At 56.1% G+C, this 26889-nt stretch overlaps 1 protein-coding gene across 1 annotated transcript in view; it reads left to right on the plus strand.

The window, feature by feature from the left end:
* Nucleotides 1–1012: 1012 nt before the first annotated feature.
* The window catches only part of SEZ6L (seizure related 6 homolog like), a gene marked incomplete at both ends in the record, with an annotated part of 48318 nt that continues 22441 nt past the window's right edge, over nt 1013–26889 (plus strand). The window contains one exon of the mRNA XM_082324810.1: nt 1013–1079. Coding sequence (XP_082180936.1) covers nt 1013–1079 — 67 coding nt within the window. The remainder of the gene's footprint in view (nt 1080–26889) is intronic.

The raw sequence follows: 26889 nt of genomic DNA on the forward strand, positions 1-26889 counted from the left end.
GTGAACTCTCACGTGCCCAGAGCCCATCACCCCACCCTGGCTGGTCAGGCTGCAGTGTGCAGCTCCCTCCCAGCCTGGCTTTGCTGGCTCCAGCAGCAGCAGGGTTCATCCATGATCCCAAGGGGGGCATGGGGCCTGTATCACCCCCCTGTAGCACCCCTGCCCTATTCACAGTCTGCTTTTGGGGAGCCCGAGGGCAGGGGAGGGGGGTAAGGCTGGGCTTGAGCAGGGAGGTGAGAGGGGCGTGGGGTGCTGAGGGAGGGTCGGGGTGCTGAGGGGGGTTGGGATGCTGAGCGGGGTTTGGGGTGCTGAGGGGGGAGTGGGGTGCTGAGGGGGGGTGGGATGCTGAGCGGGGTTGGATGCTGAGGAGGGGTGGGGTGCTGGGGGGGGTGGGGTGCTGAGCGGGGTTTGGGGTGCTGAGGGGGGTTGGGATGCTGAGGGGGGTTGGGATGCTGAGCGGGGTTGGGATGCTGAGAGGGGTGTGGGGTGCTGAGGGGGGGTGGGGTGCAATGGGAGGCTTGGGGACAAGGGGCAGTGAGATGATGCAAGGGACAGGGTGCAGGCTGAGCGGGGGCCCGCAGCGGGGAGCACTGCCCGGGCTGGGGGGCACTGGGGCTCCTGGAGCCGGGGGGGAGCCGGGGGACTGGGGAGGCTGAGGGGAGTCGTAGCGGGCTGCGGGGAGCCGGGGGAGCCCCGGGCCGGGGAAGAGCAGCGGGCCGGTGGGGCCGGGGGGGCCGGGGGAGCCGCGGGCGGGGCCGGAGCGCACGGCGCTGCGCGGGGGCCGGGGCGGCCGCCGGCGCCCTCCCCCGCCGCTCGCTCCGCTCCTCTCCGCGCCGCTCCGCGCCGAGCCGCGCCGCGCCGCTCCTCTCCGCCCTCCGCCGCGCCGCTCCCCCGCGCCCGTTCCAGCTCCGGCGGCGGCCCCAGCCCCCGCCCCCGGCCCGGCCCCGCTCGGCGCGGCTCGGCTCGGCTCGCAGCAGCGCGGAGGCTCCGCCGCGCCCGCCGCCGCCGCACCATGCCGGGGCCCCGCGGGCTCTGCCTGCTCGCCCTGCTGCTGGGCAGCCCCGCGGCCCCGCGCCCAGGTAAGCGGGGCGGAGCGGGGCGGAGCGGGCCGGGGCTGCGGCGCGGAGCGGAGCGGGGCTCCCCGGGCACGGCCGCCGCCACCGCCGGGGCCCTGCGCCTCCCGGCCGGGGGGTGCGAGCGCCGGCGGGGAGGGGGCACCGGCCGGGGCGGGGAGGCGAGGGGGGATGCAGCCGGGAGCGGGGAGGGGGCAGTCGGAGCGGGGAGGGGGCAGCCGGCCCGGGAGGGGCTGCTGGAACCGTCCGTGCCGCCCCCGACCGGGGACCCCCGCTTCTGCTGCTCCCCTGGCCGGGCTGAAACTTCTGGCATTGCTGGGAGAGCACAGCGGCGGCGGCGGCACCGGCAGCGGCGGCGGCAGCGGCGGGGCCCGGCGGGACAGCGGCGGCTCAGCACCGCGGGGCGGACAGCTCCCGCCGCCGGGGCCGGGGCCGGGGCCGGGGCCGGGGCCGGGGCCGCTCCGGGGAGCCGCGTCCTGCCCCGGAACCGTGTGCTAACGGGGCCGAGTCCTCCCGGGAGCCCTGCCGGACCCGCCGCCTCCCTCCCGCCCGGAGAGCAGCCCGCTGTGCCCAGCCCCCGCTGTGCCCAGCCCCCGGTGCCAGGTCCCCGCCGGTGTTCCCGTCCCGCTGGCTTGGGCACACAGGAGGTGGCTGTGGGGTGGCGATGGCCGTGGGGTGGTGAGTGTTTACCCGGGGGCTGCATGCTCATTCCACATGTTTCACGTTTCCACGCAAATCCGCTCCCGTCTCCCTTTCCCACTGCCGTGATGACAGACCTAAGAATAGGCTTCGGGACCCGTTTGCGGGTGACTTGACAAAGTCATTGCAAACTAGCGTGGTGCTTGAGGACCGCCGCACTGGTGCCGCTCCTGGCCTCTTGTAACTGGAAGGCTGTGGGGACGAGGCAGCCGGGTTTCGGTGTGCTGCTGGCTGTGGTCACCAATGCGGATTGGTCAGCGGGAGAACGGGAGAGGCCAGTGTCTGCCTGTGCTGCAGTGTTTGTGCAGGCCCGGGAGGCTGACCTCTGGGGCCGACGGTGTGGTTTTAGCAAAGATTAACAGCTCCCCGTGTCAGGAGTGCTGTGCAATGCTGCCTGCCCGGCTTCGCTTTCTGTTCTCATGTTCAGATTGTGTTAAAAGACTTTGACTTTTTGGTCTTAAACCCGGCTCTCCATATAGAGATTGTATTACAGAATCTATCCTTCTTTCTGGGTAACAAAACATAAATGGGTGTAGATTATGGCATTTTCTCTCTCACCTGCATGGGTTTGTGTTCTGTGTATGGACATGCACATACATACGAAGGAATCAGATCTGAAGTCTCTATCCACAATTGCTGGCATCCTGTTTCAGCATCGGAACAAACAGAAAGACCCTTTGCTCCATCGTGTTACCCATCCGCTCTCATCCAGGCCGCTGGTGAGCAGCTGTGGGAGACCTGTGCGCACAGCGACAGTCCCTGTGCCGCCATGGGGGGCGGGGGGAGCTGGGCAAACAAACCGAGTGAGTGCAGGTCCCGCTACGGGGCTCACATCTCCGCCACTGCCTCGTGCCCTGGAGGCAGGAGGCTGCCCTGGTCCCGAGCACCCGTTGGGAGCACCAGCAGGGAGCCCAGCTCCTCAGGAACAGGATTTGGCCCATATGGCAAGTGCGATCTCTCATAAATTTCAGGGTATGAGAACACAGTGTACTGAACTCCTCTTTCCTTGGCAGAGAGGGAGCTGATAAATAGTTGACCCTTTACAAGGTTCAGTGAATTACTGCTGTAAAATCCCAAACTCCTGCACACGCAGCCCTGGAGCCGGCGGCGACGTGGCAGCTCTCCCCATGCTGGGCAGGAGCCTTGTCGATCTGTTTGCGGGAGGTCACAGCCAGGGCCCAGACTGGCAAGTCCTGCTATTCCCAAGCTGTGAGGGGGAGCAGGATCAGACCCTGCAGAGAGATCATTTGTTGTGCTCCATCTGCCTGATCTTTCAGTTCATTCTTTCAAGAAACAAGTAATTTCACATGACTTGCACTGATCGGTTGCTCGGCTGGTGGCTTTTTGGTGTTTTGCACTTGTGGAGCCATTTAGATCAACAGAGAGGAGGTGTGAAAGCCTCTCCTCTCAGCATCCGCTTGCATCCACCCACCAGCATGGAGCACAGCAGCAGAGCAGGCAGCGGAGGCACGTCCCTTCGCAAGGACTTGTGCCAGGAGGCTCCGGGAGCAGCGTGCAAGGAGCGCGGTCATCAGCAGAGATATTTATTTAGCGCTGTGTGAATGCAGCGTGCAAACACGGGGCGTGCGGGCAGGTGCCTCCAGTCTGGCAGCTGCGGGCAGAGGAGGGCGGCAGGGCTGCCTGTGCTGCCTGCGCTGCCTGCGCTGCCCGCGCTGCCCGGGCGGGCTGGGGCCGGGAGCGGCGCTGGGCAAAGCCCGGTCGCTGGGGGCGGCGGGGGCGCGGCCGCAGCCCCGGGAGATCCAGGGTCTGTAAATAGATCCCGTTTGGTGTGATGGTGGCGATGCGGACCGGTGTCCACTAGAGGTTGTGCTGAGACCAGCAAATCCTTCCTGAGGTGCGGTGCTGGGAGCAGGAATGCGACCGGGGGGTGCTGAGCACCGGGCTCCTCCGCAGCCCCACCACCCGCGCTCCCCCTTCTTTTCTTCAAGGCGTTTGGGCACCTCCAGGCTAGTGGTCACGGCGGAATAGCAAGCCACAGAGGTTCACCTGGCTTCGTGGTGAGCGCAGCACCACAGGAGAATTTTTCCAGAAAATCAGGTGTGTCGAGGAGGAAGGAAAACGGAGCACGAAGTCAGCGAGGGCTGCAACAAGTGAGCGCTGCGCTCTCGCTGCAGCCGGCAGCACCCCGAGCGGCATCGTCTCAAGCAATGACATAATAGCACGCAGTCAGGCTGCCAGCGGGCTGCGCGGCCAGAGATAACGGGGAGTGGAATTTGTCTGATGGGGAGGTATCAGAGGCCACATTAAATGTCACCTCTTCCTCCTCTCCTCCTTGGCAGAAAGAATGAGGAAAGTCCAGATCAGTAGCAAAGGAAATTAATATCTCTTAGCCCTCCACTTCTCCCATATTTTTGCCATTATGAATATATAAAGATGCCATTTAAGGCGTACATTTTGTGGATGTTACAGTGTCACAGATGTTTCCTTCTATACATTTTTAACTTCTCTTTCAGTGAGGTGTTTGATACAAGTATTTGGGGCTGAAGAGGCAGACTGTAGACCAATTAAGCTAAATGTGCTCACTTGGCGTACAGAATGCCACACAGAGGTCTTATAAAAGCAAACCATGTAAAAAGGGAAGCGCAGAACATCTCAGCATATAATCCATCCCTTGTAGCTCTAAGTCAGCTTCTGCTGGGTTCAGAAATTAATAATAAGTCAGAGATGAGGCAGTATGCACAGAGGTGTGGCAGGGCATCACTGGCTGGGTATTGCGGGCGTTACAAATGGCTGGTGTGCGGATGGCAAGTCCTGCCTGAGGGCAGGGTTGTTCCTGCGGGTATTCAGGGTCAGGGCCAAGCGCTGTGGCGCTTCGTTATCCCATTTTGTACAAACAGGTTTTTTTTAAAAATGAAACGGGCTCTGTATGATTAAATAACATGGAGCTTTTGATCTAGACTACAAGCAGCCTCAGAAATCAGTGTGGTTTACATCCTCTGTCATTGCAATGAGTACAGCCAGTTCCAGTGGGCTTTGGAAAAAAAAAAGACTAACCTTCTGTGAGCAATCCAAAAGTTATTTACTTGATGCGATTTTATTTTTCAAATATTTGAAAGTGGTTACTGAACAGTAAAACACGCTCCAAGGAAATCCTGTTACAAAACACAGGCTATATTTTAATTAGCATAACGTGCAGTTACGTGGCTGGAACTGCAGCCTGCCAATAAATGTATCTTTCGGGAGTTCAGATAGATGTCTATAGAAAATACAGCATGAGCGCTGGCTTTCCAATTTTCCAGTCCATCAGAATGGATTTACACTCTTGTCAGGGGTATGAAATTGCTGAATTCGGTGCTGAGATAGCTCTGTGTCTTTAACCACTTGACTTGCCGGACTCATAGTGCTCGGTAAGCCACGGCTGCATCCCCGTTTTGGTCCGAGGGACCCAGCAGGTTTGCAGGGGGATCACCCCACCCGTCTGGGCACCCCAACAAGCGCCCGACCCCCTGCCCCCCTTCAGGGCTTCAGCAGAGCGAGCACCAGGATGAACCACGCCGGTATCAAACACAGCACATGGGGGGTCCTGGGTGCTGCCTGGCCCTTCCCTTTCATTAGCGGAGCAGCGTACAGGGCCAAAGCCGACGTTTCCAGCAGACCGCGGCTCGGGAGCAGAAACCCCAGGGTGCAGCCGGTGCCAGCACCCACAGCAGTGGGAATGGGGACCTACCATCCCTCCAGCCATGGCCTCGGGGCAGTGGCGGGGAGGAGTGTGTGTCCCAGGGGGGTTTAGGTCTGCCAGGGGCGGCAGACCCAGCAGGCTGGCAAACAAAAAAGCTCTTCGAAGTCCTTGTGTTGGCCGTGCTGGGCCAGGATTGACATCCCTCGGGGACGGTGCAGGCAGAACCCTGTGACGCTGCTTTTCCACTGCTGCTTTCAGAGGGAGGTCACACACATGCAGGCAAACCAGCCACAAGAAAATGCCATCGGACCGCTGCCAAAGAGGTGCAGAAGGGCAGGGAGCCCCCTGCCCACCCCAGCAGCACCCACTGTGCAGGGGGCTCACTGTTCCCTCTGCTGACTCCAAGGGAAGAGTTGTTTGGCAAACGATGTGATTCAAAGAGAGACAGAACGATCTTTAACATGGGCTAAGGTAAAAACACTGGATCCCATGGAGCTGGAGCTCTGTGATCCCAGCTGAAGCCCGGGACGTCTCCATCCGGGCCGTGCAGCAGTGCTGCGAGGCCCTGGGCACAGGTCTGTGCTCACACTGCTGCCCGCTGAGATGGAGAGCGAAACACAGATTGGCAGGAAGGCTCTGGGGAGGCTGCAGTGGGGCGAGGGAGGATTTGGCATCACTGACTCAGGTTCCTGCAGTTCAGCTACTGCTTGTAACTGTCTTCCATGGCTTCCCAGAGCCCTTCCCAAAAGGACCTGCTTCACAAGATCATTTTTCATGCTGATGTGCACGTGAGCGATGACTAGATCGGATGCATGGAGGAGACCCGTGTGATACAGGTGCCTCATCTGCTCTCGCTGCAGCCCCGAGTCCAACTCAGCGTCTGGGTAACTCAGCGTCTGGGTAACTCAGCCTACATAAGCCAGGATGAAGCGAAGGAGAAATGCTTTGCAAAAGCAGCCCTTTTCTGCTGAGGTGCTAAGGGAAGGTGTCCTTCATTTCAGAGGACAGGCTACCAGCTGCCTGTCTGTCTGTCTCGTTTCGCAGCTTGTTAACAGACAAGTTGTTAAGGATGTCCGTGCACAGCCCCACGGGGCTGGTCTGCTCTGATCTGCATCCTGCTCCAGTGAAGATCTCCCTGCTGCAGCCTTGCCCCGGCAGGAGAGGAGAAGCCAGGACAGACGGATGCTCGCTCAGGGAGCTTCTGCACCCCAGCCCTGAGCCCACGCCTTTCAGCAGCTCTCCTGAAAAAAGCAGAGCTGCTCAGGCAGGACAGGCTGCTCGCCCGCTGCCATCCCCCAAAGCAATTGCTACAGCAACTGCCCCACTGGGAAGATGAAGAGGAGGAATAAATGAACTTCTGATACTTGCAGCAACCCCCTTGTCACTCAGCTCTGTTATCTCTCAGACTTCATCCGTAAGGATTTCAGAAATCAGAGGAGATCCATGGAGCTGGGAAGCTGGAGGAGCCGACCAGAGTGTGGGGTGGAAAACAGAGCCGGGAAACAGCTGGAGGAAGGCAGACTCATTTTTCATAACAAAGCGCGAAGCGTTGTGGAATTCTAGCAGAGCCCGTGGCATAGGCTTAATAAGCAACTGCGAGTGTTGCTTATCTTTGACTTGAATCTATAGCTGTGGTCCTTGTGGTTGGGGGGATGCTTGGGCAGTCATGGCCGGTGCCTGTGTCCTGACACAGCTTGGTGCGCCCTGGTGCTCGGTGCGCCCCGAAAAACGGGGTTGCGAGTGATCAGCAAGGAACTGCCGGGAACCTTAAAAACTGGGGGCTGCAGCTGGTGCAGACAGGGAGCGCTCCTCCTGCGCTTTCGAGAAGACACTATTTCTGGCCCAACGTCTTTCTTAGATGACATGGATGTGGAATAACAAACCCTTTGAAGCGTGTTGCTGTGAGTTAGCATCACGCCGTTAAAGCTGCTGGAGTTGCACTGATTTGTAAAAGCAGGGATCCAGCTGAGTGGCCCAAGCCTTGTCTGCAGCCAGAGCCTGCGGGGGGGGGAGCAGGGGAGCCTGAATTTGGCCCTGCGGTCCCCCTGTGTGGGCTGTCATCCCAGGCTGGCCAGGGGCAAGGGTGGAGGGGGGTGACAGCCCCATGGCAGGGGGGACCCTCCACTGCAGCGCTCTGTCCCCGCGGTGGCTGGGGGGCTCAGGGCTGCGGGCACACAGAGGTAACGCTGTCCCCAACCCAGGGACCTCCCCTTGCTCGGCGGGGACTGTGTTCCCAGGGTGCTGAGAAGCTGCTTTCCCCTCTGTTCCTTCTTTCGGTTGCTAAAATTCATGGCTGTGGTGCAGCTGAGGCTGAAGTGCTCACAGTGTGGGCAGAGAGCACAGCCTCGACTTTGCAATTATTTTTTTTTTCTTTTTTCCTCCTTTTTCTTTCCCTGGGGAGAGGCCAGAAAAGCAGCTGACCAAAAGGGACCTGTGGGCTGGCTGAACCCAGAGCTTTCCTGATGCAAAGCAAGGAAGCCCTGCCTGGATTCCCTAGGTCTGCGTTGTGCTGGGACAAGCACAGATTTGTCCAGATCCTTCTCTCTTTTCCCAACCCCAGGATTCCATCGCCTGGTGTTCAACCCCTGGAGAGCCCAAGTGACTCCCCCAAGGGCAGGGCCAGGGGATTGGCTCTGTGTCCCCTCTGGCAGGGTAAGGGGTGCAGAAAGGAAAAGGGCATTAGCACCCCAGGACAGATGGCTGCAGCGGGAAGGTACGAGAAAACTTTATGCAACCAAAAGCCAAGCTCCTGGCAGCAGCGAGAAAGGAATGTGTGAGCAGCCTGGTCACTAAACCCAGCTCTGGAGGTGCGATTCCAAATGCAAAGCTTTAGTCTGGAAAGGAAATTTGGTGCCAAATGCAAAGGCATCCAAAAATGCAAGTGTGACAGAAGGAATATCTGTGGGACTGATCCCAGAGCAGTGTAATCTGCTCAGCAAAAACAATTTTCATGTCTCTGTCCCTCTCACTGTCTCGCACACTTGCGCATTATGTGCCAAAGCAAGGACCCACTGTGCTCGGGACAGGCGGCTCTGCAGGGGCGACCCCAGAGAAGGGACAGCAAACGTGCTCCCCAGGGCTGCCGGGGGAGTTTCGGTGACGTGCTTCAGCCCATCACCAAGGGAACTACTGTGGGGACCTGGCATCGCCATGGGGAGCTGGGGCAGAGCAGGCAGGAGCAGGCAGGAGCAGGCAGGTGCCAGCGGGAACAGTTCTGCTGCCAGTCCCCTCCGGGCGGGGAAGGAGAGGGGCTGGCAGAGCCGGCTGGAGGGGTCTCCTGTGAGGTCTTGCGGCAGTCGCTGTTGGGCTCGGTGCAGTTCTGTGAGCAACAGAATACACTGATGAAGATACTAAATTAGTCCGAGCAGCCATGCACTAATGAAACAGGAATAACGTGGGGCAGAGTGAGGGAATGTTCTGGAAATTGGTCAATTCGGGGTGATTTCAGAGCTAGTCAGAATAGCTGAAAATATTTAAAATTCAAGAGAAAATCTCCATCTGACTTTTTAGGGTGGATTAATGGAGCATGACAACATTTTGTGGATGAGATCCTTCATCTCGGGTAGATTGGTGGCTGGGGGACAATGCCGGAGAACATAATTTCTGATATCCCCTCCGCCGCCTTCCCACAGCCCTGCAGCTCTTCCCCCAGCAATGGGGCTGCATGACGATACGCAGGAACTGGGCTTGCATTTTCTGATGATGATTTAAATGCAATTCCAGTAAAAATCAGGCTACCCCTGACAGTCCTAAACTTCCATTTGCAAAGATACCAAGTCCCTAAATTGAAAGACTACTCTCGCATGAGCCCTAACAGCCTCCCAGTGCTCCCAGCACACCAGCAGCATCCCCGCCCGCAGCGAGGAGCTCTGCAAAGACAGCTTAATGGATGTCCACTTGGACACATCAGCCATCCTGTCCCCCATTGCACAGGATACAAACAAGGGAAAGGATTTAAAATAAGAAAGGTAGATGGTGCTAACAACATTAAAAATGTGATCCGAGCGCTGCAGGAGGGTGCACGGCTCTGTCAGCCTGGTACCCTGGGGCGGGATGCAATGCTGCGCTCCGGCCCCGAGAGCATCCTTAGAGACATCAGACTGTTCCCAACAACATCAGGGTTAGTCAGCTCCAGTGCAGAGGGACGGATCCTGGGGCAACGCTGCCCAAAGCAGCCACCCACCTGCAAAGCTGCCCCAAAACCCGGCACCCTGAGATGTGGGAAACCTGCTTTACAGAGCACACAGCCCCCATCAGATAACTTGCTTCCCTTCACCCCTTATCATTCATCCAGATTATTCATGCAGCAGTTTTTAAATTGCTGCTGGACACTATATTTACATAAATATGTGAGCCAATGAGGTCTAAAACCCCGGTGAGCTCTAAATGGTATATTAGGTTTTGGAAAGAGGATTTTATCAATTTACCGAGAGTACAAATCAACAGAGCAGAATTTACAAACCCATCAAAAAGCGAGGTGACAGTTTGGAATTAATCCTCTGCCCAAGGCACACAATGTACCTCCACAAACATCTCCCAGCATAAATACATTTGAGAAATAGTGAAGGAAAATGTAACTTCTAATGCCTTTGTACGCTGCCAGTGAAACGGCTGCAGCATCATCGGGGAGATGAATGGAGCTAATGTCATTGGGAAGGTGCTGCCGCCTCCTGCTTTATTTTTATCCACGACTCAGTCCTCAGCCTGCGTTGAAATATTTCAATTTGTCTATGTTCCAGAATTTCCCCCAAAGAAAATTTCCCCAATAATCTCTCTTCCTCATTCATTCTTTTCAAAAAAAATAAAATTTTGTTTCTCCGCACACACCCCCACTGCTGAGAGCAGCACTGGAGCCAGCGTGTCACGGGGGGCACGAGACATCTGTCAGTGCCCCCGGGGTCGGATGGTGTTGGTGGACGGCTGTGGCTTTGGGACGGTAACTGGCACCGGCTGGGGCCATTCCTGCACTGATAGGTGCAGGGGTCAGGGGTTTCCTAGGGCTTGGTGGGATGCTCCACGGTCCACGGTCCCTGCCTTGGTCCCCAGACGGGCAGCAGCACCACTCTCCTCTGGGAAGCCGAGCTTTCTGGCATTTGCTGGGCAATAGGGCTGCTCCTTGAATAAGGAGAGAAAACAACTTTTGGTTTCCCAACCCAGCACAGCATCCTAAAGGCACAAAGATTCCTGCTTCTCCTGGGCCCTTTGATCCGCACCTCCCGCGAGAGGCGGCGCAGGCTCCGTACAGCCCTCGCCTCTGTGAGGAGCTGGAGCTGCTGTCCCATAAGGGGTTCAGAGCTGACACTTAATTGAAATTGCCTCACTGATTTCATCTAAAAGCAAACTTTTCAAGCTATCTAATCAAAAAATATAAAGGCTTCTTTTCAGCTTTTGTTTCCAGTACACAGAGGAGCCCATGCCTGCCAGCGGTGAAATGGCTGTCTTTATTGTGTAGATGACTGTGAAGGACACAGGCTGTGTTCCCATTTAGGAATGCATTGAGGCTTTCTTGGAATTCATTAGGAAAGGTAGGGAGGGAAGGGTGCAGCAAAACAAGAGCCCTTGCAGCTGCAGCCTAACGCTCTCCTGACAGTGACACGGGGGGGGGGGGATCAGCCTGCTCTCCCAGAGGCAAATCTTTTTAGTTTTTCCACTGCAAAATGTCTTTTACAACATCCAAATTTGAAAGCATTTCCCATTTCTCTAGTTGAGGCTTATCTAGAGTCTGCAGTGGAAGGGAAGCTGCATCACCGGTAACCCAGCAGCTTGCTCTCCAGCATTGCTGCAGCTGCGGTCCCAGACAGAAGCCACCACATCTCCTCACTAGGACCCGTCTGATGAATGGCTCTGCCAGATGTCAGCATCTGCACCCACCTTCTACAGACTTTTGCTGCTCTTGCATATGTCCAAAACTTGCATGGAGCAGAGGTTTCGAGGCTCTGTGTGCCCACCAGCCTGCACCGCAGGCAGAGCAAGGGCAGAGCCATTTCGGGATGTTCCCAGTGTGGCGAGGGGCTGGTACCATCTGACTGGTTCCCTGGGAGCCAAGCTAAGGCACAACCAACAGCTCACTCTGCTCACTGGCAACCCAGCAGACGTCCAATGTTTCCTGCAGGCTCGGACACCACGCGTGCCTCAGCATTATGGCTGGATCTGGAAAAAATGTGCTAGCCTCAGGAATCAGCAAGATTGCCTATGTGCAGCCCCAGCATTGCCACGTTGGCTGTCCGTGCCGTCAGGAGCCAGCACTTGCAAACTGAAGAGAAAACCAACGCAGCGGAAACACGGGCGCGCTGATGAGAAGAGGGTGGTGCTGGGCTGTGGGCAGCTCCGGTCGGTCAGGCGCTGCCGGGGGAGCAGCTGACGGTGAAACACAATGGGGAGATGCTCCGTGGTGCAAACTGCCCGGCTCTGCCGGTGGGATGCAGCGCAGGGCGATTGCAACTCATTATCGCTCATTGGTACCTTGTCACCCAACCGCACAAATTGAATTGAGTCATGGCAAATAACATCTCCTCCAGTGACTCAGATTATCCAAGCAGGCTTCCATGGGCAAGGGCTGTATTTTTCCACATTTCCACTCCACAAGCATCAAACTGGCCTCACAAGCAAAGTCTTTCTTAAATTATACAGCATTGCATCTTTGATCAAAACAAGAAGCCTGAACAAATAGCAAAGGCAACAGTCTGCTTACATTCAGGACTACGAGCCCAGAGTTAGAGTCAACTCTGAAAAAGGCATTCAGCTCTGAAAAATTCCTTCCTAAGCACCCCCAGCACCATTCCCAGGTCCAGTCCAGAACATTTGCTGATGGAAAATACACGTTACAAGTTTATGTTGAACCTGCTGCTGCTCTTCCTGCTCCCATGAAATTGGCTGTTGTGTTTCTCATGAGCAAACAGCCCAAACCCACGGCCTCCTGACTCCAGTTGCTGCTCCAGAGATGCTGCTCCAGGCTACGCCACACCTTGCAGGTTTTTGCTGAGCACACACAGCAGCAGGCGCAGGATGCAACCATCATTTCAGGGGGAATGACGCCCAGGGAGATGCTGAGCCATGGGGCGATTTGCAAGGGGCAGACGCTGGGGTCTGAGCCTTGGCAGCCCTGCAGCCGCTGCCCTCCCCCTCTGCTCTCAGTGGGACCTGGGGGACCGTCCCCACACAGGGACGGTCCAGGTCCCCTTCAGCAGCGGCTGGTCCTTCCCTGAGCATTTACTATTGCATGTCAAAAAGGCAATCTTTAAAAACAGATTTATTTCTCAGATGTGCCTATTTTAGTCATACTATACTGCCATCAAAAGTACATTAAAAATTGCGATTACCCTGTAGGAACATAAACAATAGCAGCAGTAGAAAAAAAACTTATCCAAGCCGGACGACACACTGTTTTTTATAATTTGCTGATTCGTTACCTGCTGGGAAGAACAGAGTCAGGTACTTTCTCACTGCATTTCCCAATCAGCAGGGTGTGTCAAAAATAATAATATCACCAGGAAACACGCATAAGCGCCAGTGATATGACATGCACGTATTACAAGAATATATGAGGAACATCTGACAAAGCCCCCTCTCCACACACTGATCCAAATATCAAAGCGCTTCTGGAGAGGCTCGTCGAGTGCTGCTCTTCCCCGAGCCGGAGCGGCATGGCAGCTGCGGTGTCACGCGCTGCCAAAGCCACTTTGATGGGAGTAGAAAAGCTGCAAACCAAAGAGCTGCTCCCGAGGAGAGCCGATGCTCCCGCAGCACAGCCAGGTCCAGGTCCAGGTCCAGGTCCAGGTCCAGGTCCAGGTCCAGGTCCAGGTCCAGGTCCCTCCTGAGACAGGGCTTGGGGTAGAAACCAGCCTCAATGGCCAGCATTTAAGGGCTTTCTCATTTAACTCAATCCAGCTGTGATTAACGAACAAAATAGGCAATCATTTACATATTTTTGTTTCTGATTTTTCTATTTAAGGAATTCGTGGGGGTAGGGGAAGGTGATACTGTCAAGTCCCTTAAAAGGGAGATGCGTTTCTATTCCCCTCGTCAGCATCTCTGTCCCTGCTCCTGTGGTGAAACACAGGTGAGAGGCAGTGAAGTCCCCAGGGGGACACAGCTTACCTTGCCCGGGATGCAGAGGGAAAGGTGAGAGCACCAGGAGCCTGGTAGGAGCTGGCCGGAGCCTCCACGTGGGCACAGGAGAAAGCGAAGCATCTCCATGTAGGGTGGGATGACCTGATGTGGGTGGCGCAAGAGCGGGGCTGGAGGGGTGGCCAGGGAGGCTGGGAGATGGCATGCCCCTGGAGTTACTTCCAGCAAGTATCTGCTGCGAGGCATGACGGGAGAGGCAGAGACACGGTCTCTAATGCTTGCCATGGTCCAGCTGGAGGACCAAGTCCTCTTTGCTTAACGGCGCACTGTTAGCCTTCTGCTTCTCCGTTTTGGTGGAATACAGGGGTTTCTTGGGCATTGGTGGTGCCCAGTCAGTAGCACTGGGAGCAGAGAACCGGGCGCCTTGCACCTCATCAGGCTCGTTAGCTGGGCACAGTGGCCGTGCCCGCCATCGCTGCCCAAGCAGCCCTCGTGCGCTCTCAACAAAGAGCCTGTCATCTTTGTTCCCAATGTACTTGCACCCCCACAAAGACTATCATTATCCTTTCTGACATAATTAAGATCAATCAAACGGAATAATGGAGCAGAGGTCAAGGAAGGCTGTTACTTCCTCAGGGAACAAGGGGCTGCTTTCGTCAGAAATACCAGGGAGCCAGCTTAATTGTTCTTAATTTCAGAAATTACAAACGTGTCTTATAATTGCATGTCCTCCCGCACTGGAGGGAGGAGGGACCCCGAGAGAGGCTTTGTCTCGGAGCGCACTGCCTGGCCCTGCAGAGAGCTCTCACCCCGCAGGCACTGCACCCCCCAGCCCTGGGAGCTGCTGCTATGGAGCAGCGTGGCTAAATTAGCTTTTTCCAGGGTCTGATGGGTCATGCCACCGATATCAGGCTGGTAGGAAACTCTCTGCCCTGTGCCTGCCCTGTGCCTGGTGGACATGGGTGTGGAGGGATGCAGAGCCAGGCAGGGGACGGGGCAGGGCTGGGGGCTGCACCCTGCGCCGGGACTGAAGGCGCTGCTGCTGCTCGCCGTGCAAGAGGACCATGCTTCTCTCGTGACATCCTGATGGCTAATGAAAATATATTTGCTATCTGTATTAATTAAAATAAAGTGCAGCGGCTCGTCATTAGGCTCTGTGGGAGAAGCTGTACATAGTTTATCATCATCCAGCATGACACAGTGCAGAAATGGAATTAGTTCTGCCAGGCCATCTTTAAAACACAAATCACTGATGACTGATACAGCTGACAATTAATTATATAAAGAACAGTGTCACTGAAAATGAAGCAAGGACTGAGAGGAGCACCAGCAGCAGCCCAGCTGCCCTGCAGCGATGGACCTGGGGTGGGCTGGGCACCCGTCCCAGAGTCCGGGGCAGGGTGGCAAAGCCTGTGCCAGCCCCAAACTGCTGCTCTGCCCCCAGCAGAATGACTCCATTTTTATTGAGAAAAATTAAAAAAAAAAAAATTAAAAATTGAATTTTGTATTTCTTCAGCCAAATCTTGTCTGAAAACAGGCTCATTTCTGAAAAAGTAAGCCAAGGCACCGGTGCATCCCATGGCACAGCGAGGCTGGACGTGCAGTGACGTGCCAGGCGCTGCGGCTCCTGTACAGAGCTGAGCAGCGGGCCGTGCCGGCTGACACAGGGAGCTGCCATGCTGCCAAACCTGAAATTGTTTTGACATAATGAGGATCAAGCAGCTGAAGTGCAGTTTATTACTTTCTTTAGAGGGAAAATACTAAGTAATGGAGGAGGTGATTGGCTGACAAACTGCATCATATCTGCCTGGCGGTGTTCCGGGCTGTTAAACGGCATTTGGGAGCAGAGCATGTCCTGTCCCTCGGCCGTGCACAGTTTTAAGCTGTGATCACTCCACTTCGCCGCGGTGTGCCGGGCCGGCAGCCGGAACGGGGAGCGCCAGGCTTTGCCCTAGTTACTAACAGCCGCCGCGGCACAGACCGTCCCCGTAATCGATGCAGTCCAATAACTGTAATAACCACAAACATCAGTAACCCAACACTTCTCCTGCCTTCCTGATTGCTAGCAGCGGGACTGTTCGCAATCTGTCAGGAATCATTAGACGCCAGAGCTACATAATTTCAGAGGAGTACAACAGGGGTCTTTTCAAGGGCACTATGCAGTAGCAGGCGGTAGCAGGCAGCAGGCAGGCAGGTTTCTGCCTGGCCTCCATAAGGGGAGAAAATGCAAAGAAAAGCATTGCTTGGAAAAAAGTTTCTCCCCTCCATGGCAGGTCCTTCGGGGAGATGTGGGCTGCAACCATCAGTGGGACATACTGACCTCCATGCCTGGCCCGACAAACTGACTGAGCAGGCAGAGCTGAAACCCCGCGTTGTCCCTGGGGAGGGAGAAATGGGCCATGCATGGGGACTAGGTGGTGCAAGGGACGAAGGCACAGCCTGGGATACAAGGAAACCCCAGCCCTGTCCCCCTTCCCTTGCCCTGAGCATCTCCAGCTCTGCTGGCTCTGCCGGCTCTGCCCACCTCTCACTGGTGCATGGTGTGATCGCTGGGTGCTGCATCCCTGCGGTGGGAAAAGCCCAGTTCATTAGGCAAGGAGAGCAGAAAATATCGTGTACCACTATGCCAGGCTTGTCCTGCGCCATCCTCATTGCTCTGAGGCACCTCTGTGCCCTGGGAAGATGGCCAGGACCTGGTGGGCTTCAAATCCCATGGTGAGATGCCCCAGGGCATCTTTTGGGGTACTCCAAAAAAAATACATGCTTTTGGGGTACCCCAGAAAAATCCATGGGAGGACAGCAGCCATGGGCAGCAGTGGTGCCAGCTGTGTCCTCCCCTGCTGCTACGGGGGAAGGCAGCAATCTGACCCCGAGGAGGCTGCCTGTATCTGTTCTCTCAGGAGCTTGGACTAGAGCCACACTGTGATTCCTGTTACATCTTGCGAAAGAAATATAAAGCGTTGCCAAACAGATTTGGCAAAAGGCAGCTCAGCTCTACCTCATGCCTTGCAGTCGATGCAGAAGCTGTGCCATTCGCTCGGGCAGAAATCGAATCCTCCAGCTCCCCCAGCCCGAGGAGTGCAGGGCAGCGATGCTGCAGCACGAGCAGAGGGCTGTTCTGGTCACCTGGATCTCTGTTATATGAGTACTGCATTCAGCTCTGGGGCCCCCAGCATAAGGACATGGACCTGTTGGAGCGGGTCCAGAGGAGGGCCATGAAGATGATCAGTGGGCTGGAGCACCTCTCCTATGAGGACAGGCTGAGGGAGTTGGGGCTGCTCAGCCTGGAGAAGAGAAGGCTGCGGGGAGACCTTAGAGCAGCCTTCCAGTCCCTGAAGGGGGCCTACAGGAAAGCTGGAGGGGGACTTTTTACAAGGGCAGGTAGTGATAGGACAAGGGGTGATGGCTTTAAACTGAAAGAGGGTAGATTCAGATTAGATATAAGGAAGGAATTCTTCAGTATGAGGGTGGTGAGGCACTGGAACAGGTTGCCCAGAGAAGCTGTGCATGCCCCATCCCTGGAAGTGTTCAAGGCCAGCTCGGATGGGGCTTTGAGCAACCTGGGCTGGTGGAAGGTGTCCCTGCCCATGGCAGGGGGGTTGGAACCAGATGATCTTTAAGGTCCCTTCCAACCCAAACCATTCTATGATTCTATGATGATTCTATATTGTCATCTCATATTTCTAGTTCTGGAGTGGAAATCAAATCAAACCAAGCTGTGAACACACTCCAGACAGGCAGAACAAGAGAGGGAGGTTTTGAATAGTCACATAGTCCATGGATGTGACTGCCTGGAAGTGAGACCATGAATGATTTATAGCCAGGCAGAGAAATAGTCATCTATTATAATTAGACTAAACTTTGACTCACCAGATGTTTTATGGCTGTGTATCTTGTAATTGTTTCCCAGCTGTCTGCAGACGCAGAGGGTTTTAGCTAAACCCAGTGGGTGATAGCTTGTGCGGTTCTGGTGTGCCTGGTGGGATGCCCAGGCTGGCCCCCCTGGCCTGGCGTGTGCCTTGGCCAAGGTAGGGGTGGCAGGGACACAAGCACGGTGCCCTGCTGGGTTGCAGCAAGCAGCGCGGGTGCTCAGGACTGAGGGACGCAATTCAGAGCCCGCAGCGCTCCCACAGAGCCCCTGGTTGGCACCGCAAGGGATGCTCCTGGTGCCTGGGGACATCAGTGCATCAGGGAGAGGAGCTCTCAGGGGCAAAGCCCTTCTGGCAATGGCATACTGACCTCCCCAGCCTGCCGGCAGCCCAGGGGGGTCCCAGGCGGCAGGGATCACGATGACACTGTGGTTGGGGCTGCAGGCACAGAGGGCTCCTGGCTCGTTCCCTGAGAGCAACGTACTGCCTTATAGCAGAGGTGCTGAAACCCAGGCTGCAGCCCTGCCAGGGCTCCTGCATCCCTGCTGGGGCTCCTGCATCCCTGCTGGGGCTCCTGAGTCCCCTCCATCACCCAAGAAGCAGCAATAGGGTAGAGCAGCCTTGCCAACGCATTGGTTCGTGCAACACAAGCATCGAGAGGCGCTGGCGTGGTGTGGCAGGGGCGAAGCCGAGCACAGCCCGGCCGGGGCAGGAGCTGGCAGGAGCTCCTGGGCACAGCATGGGGCACAAGCTGTGTTTCACAGGGCTGACCTGCTCCCAAATAGTTAATCGCAGCACTCGCTTCTCAAGATCTGCTCCGCTGCATCTTAACAGTGATGGGAGATTAATTATTTTAGTCTCAGATAGCTGACTAGAATGGGCTTTTTGTATCTAAATATACTCTCTCTTTAGGAACCCATTTAATTTTATACCCTGATATAGATGACTAGGCTGGATGATTGGTTGAGAAAGAAGGAGCTTCTCTTCCCCCAGTTCAATTTGTATCCTGAAAAGCTGCCAAAATACTCAATTTCCTCTCCCCGGGCGGGCCCTGAGAAACGAGCATCCCGGCCTCAGGGCCCAGGAGAGCCACAGGATCAATTTGCCTTCATTCCTTCGTCCTCGTGATGAACGCCTCCAGAGCAGGGACACCTTGGGGGACACGGCAGCAGAGGACAGGAGGGAGCAGGAGCATGGCAGGTCTCCCCCCAGGGCTGTCCATGTTTGATGCTGGCTGGGGCCAGCCTGGGGGTGCATCTGGCCAAGGTTTGTGGTTTGGCACTGGGGATTTACCAGGAAGACTAGAAAACTCCACGGGAAACTTTCTATTTGCACCTAGTGAGGCTCAGCTTTCAAAAAAATGAATTACTGCTTGAAACCACGCTGTTAATTTGTTTCAGACAGGCCTATCTGCCCATAACAAGGCAGAGACCATGCATTTCTTACATTTGATATTATAAAAAACTGCAATGAACACAAGTTAACATCTGCATCAAAGTGCCGCTATCTCTAATGGCTTTGCTCCCCTGCTCCGTGGTCCCCACAAGGCCGTGTATCTGCTGAAATATCAGGATAATTAATCACACCCATCAGCTGGGGAGGCAGCAGCGGCGGTAGCAAGCCGGGACAAGTCAGCACGCGACAGGTTGTATCGTTTCCATGCTGTAAATCTCTTGATTCCTCCATAATTGGATGAGCCTCTTTAATTCCTCTTCCTCGTTAGCTGCTGCTGCTCCTCCTGCAGCGGAGCAGCGACTCGGCTCGTGGGTGCTTGCATCCCTTTGGGAAGGACCTGGGCATTTCCCAGCATGGGCTGGGTTCGTCCCCGGGGACCTGGGGACAGAGGGCTCGGCCAGGGCTAATCTGTGCCGGGGGTGATGCTGGGGGATGAGGGGTGCCAGGACACCAGTGCTCGGGGCACAGCAGGGCTGAGGCATTGTGGGGACACGGGGACCCACAGGCAGCGGCTCCTGGAGTGAGGGAGAGCATTGGTAGGTCCCCCCAAAGCCACGGGTGTGGCAGGTGCCCGTGCAGAGCTGGCGTGGCTGAAACAAATGCCTGAGAGTCAAAGTCCCATTGATTCCAGCTCCGTGAAGCAGCACTGGGGAGGAAAATCCATTTTCCTCATAGCTTGGAGAAGTGTGTAATTTCCAGGCATCTGTCAGGCCGCTGCGGATCGTTAGAGCAGTTACGAGCTTCTCCGGAGCGCGGCAGGGGAGAGGTTTGCAAGTTTAATTCCCGTATTCCTGGCGGTGTCCTTGCTCCCGAGCAAAGCAAGTCAGGCACCAGCAGTATGGATTCACCACTAAAGTGGGTTTTTACAGAGCATTTCATTGTTGAAATATTACCCCCGCCTGCAAGCAGTCCCTGCCACAGAGCCTGAACCCACCGCTCTCACCTGTGACCAGAAACCCCCTCGCCCATGGCCAATCCTCAGGGCTTTTCCACCCGTCTCAGCCCAGAGATGAGGCCAAGCATGGGCACGGGCGTCTGCTGCCACCCAGGGCTGTGTCCCAGCCCGGTGTCCCCTGCCGACACAGCAGGTCTCCAAGCACCTTGCCAAGCCCTGCTCTGGCCACGGGCACCAGGCACCGATGAAATGCTTTTCCTCTTGTTTGCCTTTACAGACAAAGGCAGGTTTGCCACTGGGCGCAGGAGCCGTGGCTGGGCAGGCAGCAGGGAGGAGAGCCCAGTCCTTCCCGGCCACGGCTCCTCGGGCTGGGCACCACTGCCAGCATCCTCACCCGGTAATGAGGGGTTTCCATGGCAACCTTATTTGAGCATTGCTAGTGACACAGATGTAAATTTTAAAATGAAATATTCAGACCACAGTCCTGTGAGCATAAATAAACCCCTACACATGGCCAATTTAACAGCATTTTAAAGCAGTTCGCAAACTCCCCAGGGCCACAGGAGTCTCTGTGGCATTAGGAAATTCATGAAAATGGAAGGAGAAGCGCCCTGACCCCACCCCACCCCAAGAGCCCCAGTGCCCAGCCGGGTCCCCGGCCTGAGCCCAGCACGGCCCTGAGCTCCAGGGCAGGATCAAATCAGCAAGGAAAGGTGCTAGTTACAACCCGGGCTGCAGAAGATGCGGCACTCAGGGACTGCACAGGAGGGATGTCCAGATGCCCACAGCAACAGGACACAGATCGGGCCTGAAGCTCCTTGACCTCTGCTGCAGCCTCCTCCCAAGCAAAGCCTGAGCATCTCTCTTCTTCTGAATTATCTGCCTATTAATTGCTCTTTGGGACAGCTATGGTGAAGACATCCTGGCCGGCTCCATCCACCATAGCCCGCTGTGGAGCCCCGCACACCCCACTGCACCCCAGAGCACCCCAAGGTACTCCAGCACTTATTTTTAAGAGCCACCTGCTTTGCACAAGCACTGGGAATCGCTGCAGAGCACTCTTACTGCCCTTGAATGCACAATGTCCACATCTTCCCGGTGAGCGGGACCGAGCACTGGAGACTTGGGGTCCCTGCACCCCTGGGCTGTCACCCCCATGGAGCAGAAGGACCTGGAGAACAGGCACCACTCCTGCATCCTTTGTGCCATGCTGGGCACTAAACTGTAGGAAAATTATTTTCTGTTTTATATGACTGCAATACGAACATTTGGATGAAAGCCATCCACGAGCCTTCCCGCTCCTGCCTCGCCAGGTGGCACAAAATAGCCTTTACGCAGGAGAGCGGCTCAGAAACGCCTGATGCGATGGGCAGATACTGCTCTGGCTGCGTTTATCTGTGCTCCCACATGGATGACTCACCGATGATCAGATTGCTAGTATTTTATTTGCTTATAGGTTGAACTGCCAGGATGCTCTTGAGAAAAACTTTTTTTCCATTGGAGAAACTTAATTTGCTGAAATTGTAACCGCAGGAAAGAGCAGGTTTCAAATCTCCTGTTTGGAGGCAGGCGGCCATCGAGGCTGTAGCGGTCTGTTTTGACATTTTGAAAACAAAAGACTGTTTTGATTCAGGTTTTTCTACTCTTCAAGATTTAAGGCAAAAATCTTTTAAAATCTGAAACCAAACCAAAACATTTCCAGTCCATCACACCGGAGTGTTTTGACAGACCCAACCTGCTTTTTTTCAGATCCTTCGTTCACACTCAAACCCTCTATATTTTTCTCCCTGATAGTGAAATCTATATGGTACATGCTGGAGACTGGTGTGGGATGGAGGTCCTGGGAGAGCACAACGTGCACGGGGCCCCCACCGCCCCTTCCCACCCACACAGCCCTCCATCGACATGGGGTTGCGTCAGAGATCGGCCTCAACACCCCTCTTTTATCCAAGATCTGGGTCAGCCCTGTATGAACTCGCAGAAGGAAGTTTTGGATATAATTAGCAATGCACGCCTTCCTGAGCTGCCGTGGCATGGCCTTCCCGTGCTCCCGGCCAGGCACCGCTGCCTACGGGCACTCACGCTGCGGAAGGCGCAGCAGCCCTGTGCAAGCGTTCACATCTCTCCATGCCCGCGTGATCCAGTTTCTCCCATTGTGGCAAATGGCAGCGCCTGCCGACCGTCCTTCATCATCCTGGCAGTAATTGGTAATTCTGGGGGTTCAGCCTACTCATTCGTCTGTTCACATGCCATCACGGGCTTTAGTTACCTTTCTGCCTGCATGCGCTGCAGGCTTTGAGAAGATAAGGGAAGAAGCCTCTATCTTTGGGAAGACAGATTTGGCTAATCAAAGTGGCTGCAGCATCCTGATAGCCCGGGCTGCAGCGGAGGCTGCTGGGCTCCTTTGTTAACAGTGGAATCAGTGTGGCTGCATGAGCAGCTTTGGCAGGGGATGCAATGCAGGGAGCCCCAGGGCAAGGGGGGAGGCAAGTGCCAGCCGGGGCATCCCGGGGCTCACCTGCCTCCGTACCAAGGGAGATTGTGGCTCTGGGAGACCTGCCCGAGCTGCCCGGCCTCAGCATTTCCCTCGCCCAAGCCCAGGAGCAGAGGGAGCCTCTGCTCTAGAGCACATCCTTCACGTCACACGAGCGGTGCCAGCCAGCACACAGAGGCAGTTATGCTCATTATGGCTATTGATTGCCCTGTTTCAGCTGCCGATGGAGCCTGTGATAAGGCTGAGATGAACCATCAGTTGGGGTTCATTGCTCTGCTCAGTCCCCTCTCCTCGCTGCCTCGGTCCCCACCGTGCCATCCATCTCACCCTTCAGAGGACCTCATTCAAGGCAGGGAACAGAATAAAAAAATTGGACTATACTCTACAAATAAATCAAGGCAGCATCCTTTTGAAAGGAAAGCTTATTGCATGTCCCTAGGTGGTTTGGAGGAGTAGCCCTGCTGGCATAGAGCATCCCTGAGCATGGATTCTCTATACCAGGGCAGTGCCATGTGCCATTCCCAGGCACCCACCCTGCAGAGAGCCCCCTCCCCAGCCGTGGTCAGCCACCCTCCTTGCCTGACCTCACAGGCACACAAAGGCTCATGGTCTTCACAGTCATCCCTGGGGCCAGGCGCTGCAATGCCTCCCGGCTCCTGGGTAGCTGGCACATCCCACCGGCAGTGCCCAGCCACGGCGAGGGGAGGCTGTGCCGCAGGCAGCCCACCCCAGAGCAGCACGGCACGGTAAATCTCCTTAGCAGCATCCCCTGCCTTAGAGAAATCCTCACAGCTCCCTGCAGAGCAGGCTGAGCCTGCAACCCTAGGAAGCCCTATGCCCAAGCCAAGCCTATCCACCTGGGCCTGGCTTTATTGCAGAGCAGGGCCAGCTGCTCCCATGGACCCTTAGAGGGGCTTGTTCCTGAGAGCAGGGCAGCCCTGAGCAGGGCAGCCCCAGAGCTGGCACGGGGCTGGGGGCGTGCAGAGGCTGGGGTGCCGGGGGTGCAGGATCAGTCCCAGCACTTGGGGAGGGCTCGGGCGAGACTGCAGCAGAAGCAGCTCCGGCAGGATTAGCCGATCCCAGCACACTGTCAATCCACCTAAGCCCTTCACACAGGCAGAGCACAGGGGCTGAACGCCGCCATTAATAGCATCCGTATAAGCTTCTCAGGGTTTGTGGTATAATCAGATCACTAAAACCTTCAAGATGGTAACTACTGAACTTGAGCAATCAAGCCACCATCCTCCGTCAGCCTGGGACTGTGTGCTCACAGCGAGGCAGCGATAGCATCAGCATTAGTAATGGGAACCTGGCGATACAGCTACTCATGGTTTAGCTCTTTCAGGAGCACAGCAGCAAAATGAGTGCTTTATGATTATTTCAGTATCCTTTTATCAAGCATTTGCAGTTCCCTAATTCCTCTAAGCCCCTCTGGCTGAGGTATCGGCAGCAATCAAATTTGCCCAGAGCTCTCCAGCCATGGCACCTCTGGAGCAGCACAAGTGTCTGCCATCGCTGGCTGCGGCTGCAGGACACGGTCCCATCTCCCTGGCTGGGGCTGTGAGGAGTCCCAGGGACCCTCTCTCATGGGGATGAAGCTTTGGGGCTGAGCCCCCCATGGGAATGACATGGCTGTGCAGCGTGGCCCTGGGAAGGGGCACATGGAGTTGATGGGCTGCAGGGGCTGCCCAGACACGCTCCGCTCTGCCAGCAGGGTGGCTGTGATGAGAGCTGCTGATTTTCCTGTGTGCTGGGGCTGACGTTGCAGAGATCACAGTCACTGGGGTTGTTTCTGAGGAGGCAGCTGCTGCCCTGGGCACCATTCCCAGGAGCTGAGCTAACAGGCAGCGGCTCCTGCCCTGATGCCGAGTGCATCCCTTCAGGCTGCAGGTATCCTGCATCCGAGGTCCCACCTGGACCCCAGTGCGGCACTGTGCTGGTGCCTGCCCTGCCGACCCAGCACAACCCCGCGGGGGGTCCCCAGCCGGTCTGTCCTGGGGGACACCAGGGGTCCCTGCGGATGTCCCAGGGCCTCGAGCATCAGCAGGGACCGCCACAGTGTGGGCAAGGCACTTTGCTGCCAGCTTCTCCCAGCACCTTGAACACCGCGCTTCCCATCCCCTGCTGCTCTGCAAAGGCTTTTGGGGCTTGAACAAGCTCTTCGCCATGTCCTTCACTGAAAGCCCCTTGATTGCCCTTGCTCCCTGCTGCAGGGGGGCAGCACAGGCTGCCACCGGCGGGGAAGGTCTGACGGCACCACAGGTTTCAGCGTGGGTTTTGTGTGCTAATTCAAGGTCCAGAAGCTGAAACCTTCATCTCCCTGCTGCGCTGGGTAGAGTCTGGGGGTACCCCAGAGCGCAGCCAGGCCCTCCTCAGCGGGGATGTGGGGATGCTGGCACTGTGGCCACGGGGCAGTGGAAAACTGCCTGAACGCATCGTGTCCGTCCTGCGCAAAACACAGCCAAGCTGCTTTTTGAGAAGGAACACTAAAAAGCCTATTTTGCTTTTATGGAGAACAAGAGCTGATAGCGTATGGAATTGTGGCAAAGGGGAGAGCTTGAGCTCACATTTAATTAGTTTTCTTTCATTCGCCTGGCCTTGCAATCTCATTCACTGTTTTGCTTAATACATTACAGTTCGCTCAGTTAATGCGCCTGGACTGTCACGGCAAATTCCAGGCCACAACCCGAAATCTGTCGCTGTGTGTGCACAGATCACAGGCAATAAGCAGATTTATTTCTGAGTAGAGGGAAAACAAAATTCTTCAAAAGAGCAAGATAAAGCTATCCTAAATGGCAAAAAATAGGCTGTTTGCACCTGAAAAAATATTGTCAGAGCAATTAGTTGTTCTTTGTATTGGCAGAAGGATTGCATGGGTAACAGAGTGCAGCCCCCAGTTATGTTCGTCTTTGAGGTCGTTAATTTTTCTCATAATAGCAAGTTTCAAAGAGGTGTTTGTACTCGTTTACATATATTTAAGTATGCATTCGGTGCCAAGGGCCCTCTGGGAGTGCCTGATGATGCTGCTTGGGTGGGTGGCTGGTGCCCTGCAAGCATCCAGGCCAGGGCTGGGTCTGGGCGAGGGGAGCTGCTTTGGCAGCCCGTGCCCTGCCTGCCCTGCCTGCCCTGCCTGCCCTGCCACCCCTCCTGCCCCACTGCCTCTCAAGACTCCCATGCCATCACCCCAGACCGGGGACTGGGGCTGTGTCCCCGCTGCCAGCCCTGGCCTGCACGCAGCCTGCACGCTCCCACGCGCAGCACGGCGTGCTCGGCACCCGTGCCCTGCAGAGGAGCGAGCGCTTCCGACGGCGGCTAAGTATAAATCGTGGGGGAGTGAAAGCTGGTTGGAGACGTCCTCCCTGGAGCCAAGCTTCCTTCCTCGGTGTTTACATGCTGGTATCTAGGCAGATCTCAGAATAGACCTGAAGATGAGCTGTCGTTTTGCATTAAGGTCACTTGTGCTCCAAACTATCCCGGACGTTTCTGTCCCATCTTGCAGGAGCAGCCGCCTGTGCAGAGCGCAGTGCCCCGGGTGCCGTGCCGTGCCTTGGGAGAGACAGTAGCTGCAGAGGCCACCTGCACAGGCTTTTGTGGATTTAGAGAAGCCTTTCCAGTCTTGAACCACCTCCGGAGTGGTCCTGATCAAGATACGAGATAAACCCCTTATACATCTTGATAGCATTTACTTCCTCCGGAGCTGGCTTAGCAGATTAGATCAAGGTCAAACACAATCATTTCTCTTCCACCAGCTCAGTGTCTCTGCATCGATTGATTGCTGTGAACAGGATGTATTTCGGCAGCCAAGAAGGGTCCTGCTCCACCTGCCCTGGCCACCAGCCCAGCCTCCCATGGGGCCGGGGCGGTGGTGGGAAGCATGGGCATCCTGCAGTGCTGGGTGACGTTAAAACAGCCTTGTCCCATGCTGGGAGTGGGCAGCAGAGAGAGAGAGCCCGGCTATGAAAGCACCCCCAAGCAATCGTCCCGTGCTGGCATTTCCTGCCTACCATTACAACAATAGTTTTGCAGCTGCAACTCAGAGTAAATCCACGGAATTGATCCTAAATCTCTGGCGGTTTATTTAGTGCTCTGGGGGAATTAGGTGGGTGGCTGCATCGCCATACCTTGGGGAGAGGAGAGGAGCTGCAGAGTTCCAGCAATGAGCACGAGCCACAAACGCCCTGCGCTCCTGGGCTCGCTCCTGGATAGAAGTGCACCAAAGGTGCCTGGGCAATTCCGGACCTCATCTCTCACCGTGATTACCCCATAGTCCTTGGAGGTGGGACAACTGCTGTTTGCATTCAGATCAGTATGGAAAGTATCTTACCAAAGCCCACCCTTATCCTAATGTCAAATATGGAACCCTACTGCAAGCCTTCCTTAAGGATGAGGATACTCGGTTCTGCTTCACCTGCTCTTTGCTTTTCCTAAAGCCTTGCTCACCCCAGGGAGGCTGTGGGTGGGGAAATGCCCCTCTGTGGGCAGCAATACCCACTCCGTGTGCGGGGGCCTCTGCGCCCCCCGGAGGGAAGAGCTGGTGGTTCCCTTCCTGAGATGGGCACAGGGCACAAGTGAGCGGAGGAAAGCCAGCCGAGCAGGGAGGGGAGCGGGCACAGGTCTGCGCCGGGGCCGTGGGGGGCCACAGTGCCGCCCCAACACGCGTGGGGTGGGACCGGGGTCTGGCAGCGCCGGGGAGGCAG

This window comes from Platalea leucorodia, assembly GCF_965183815.1.
Source record: "Platalea leucorodia genome assembly, chromosome: 12".
NCBI classification, from domain to species: Eukaryota; Metazoa; Chordata; class Aves; order Pelecaniformes; family Threskiornithidae; genus Platalea; species Platalea leucorodia.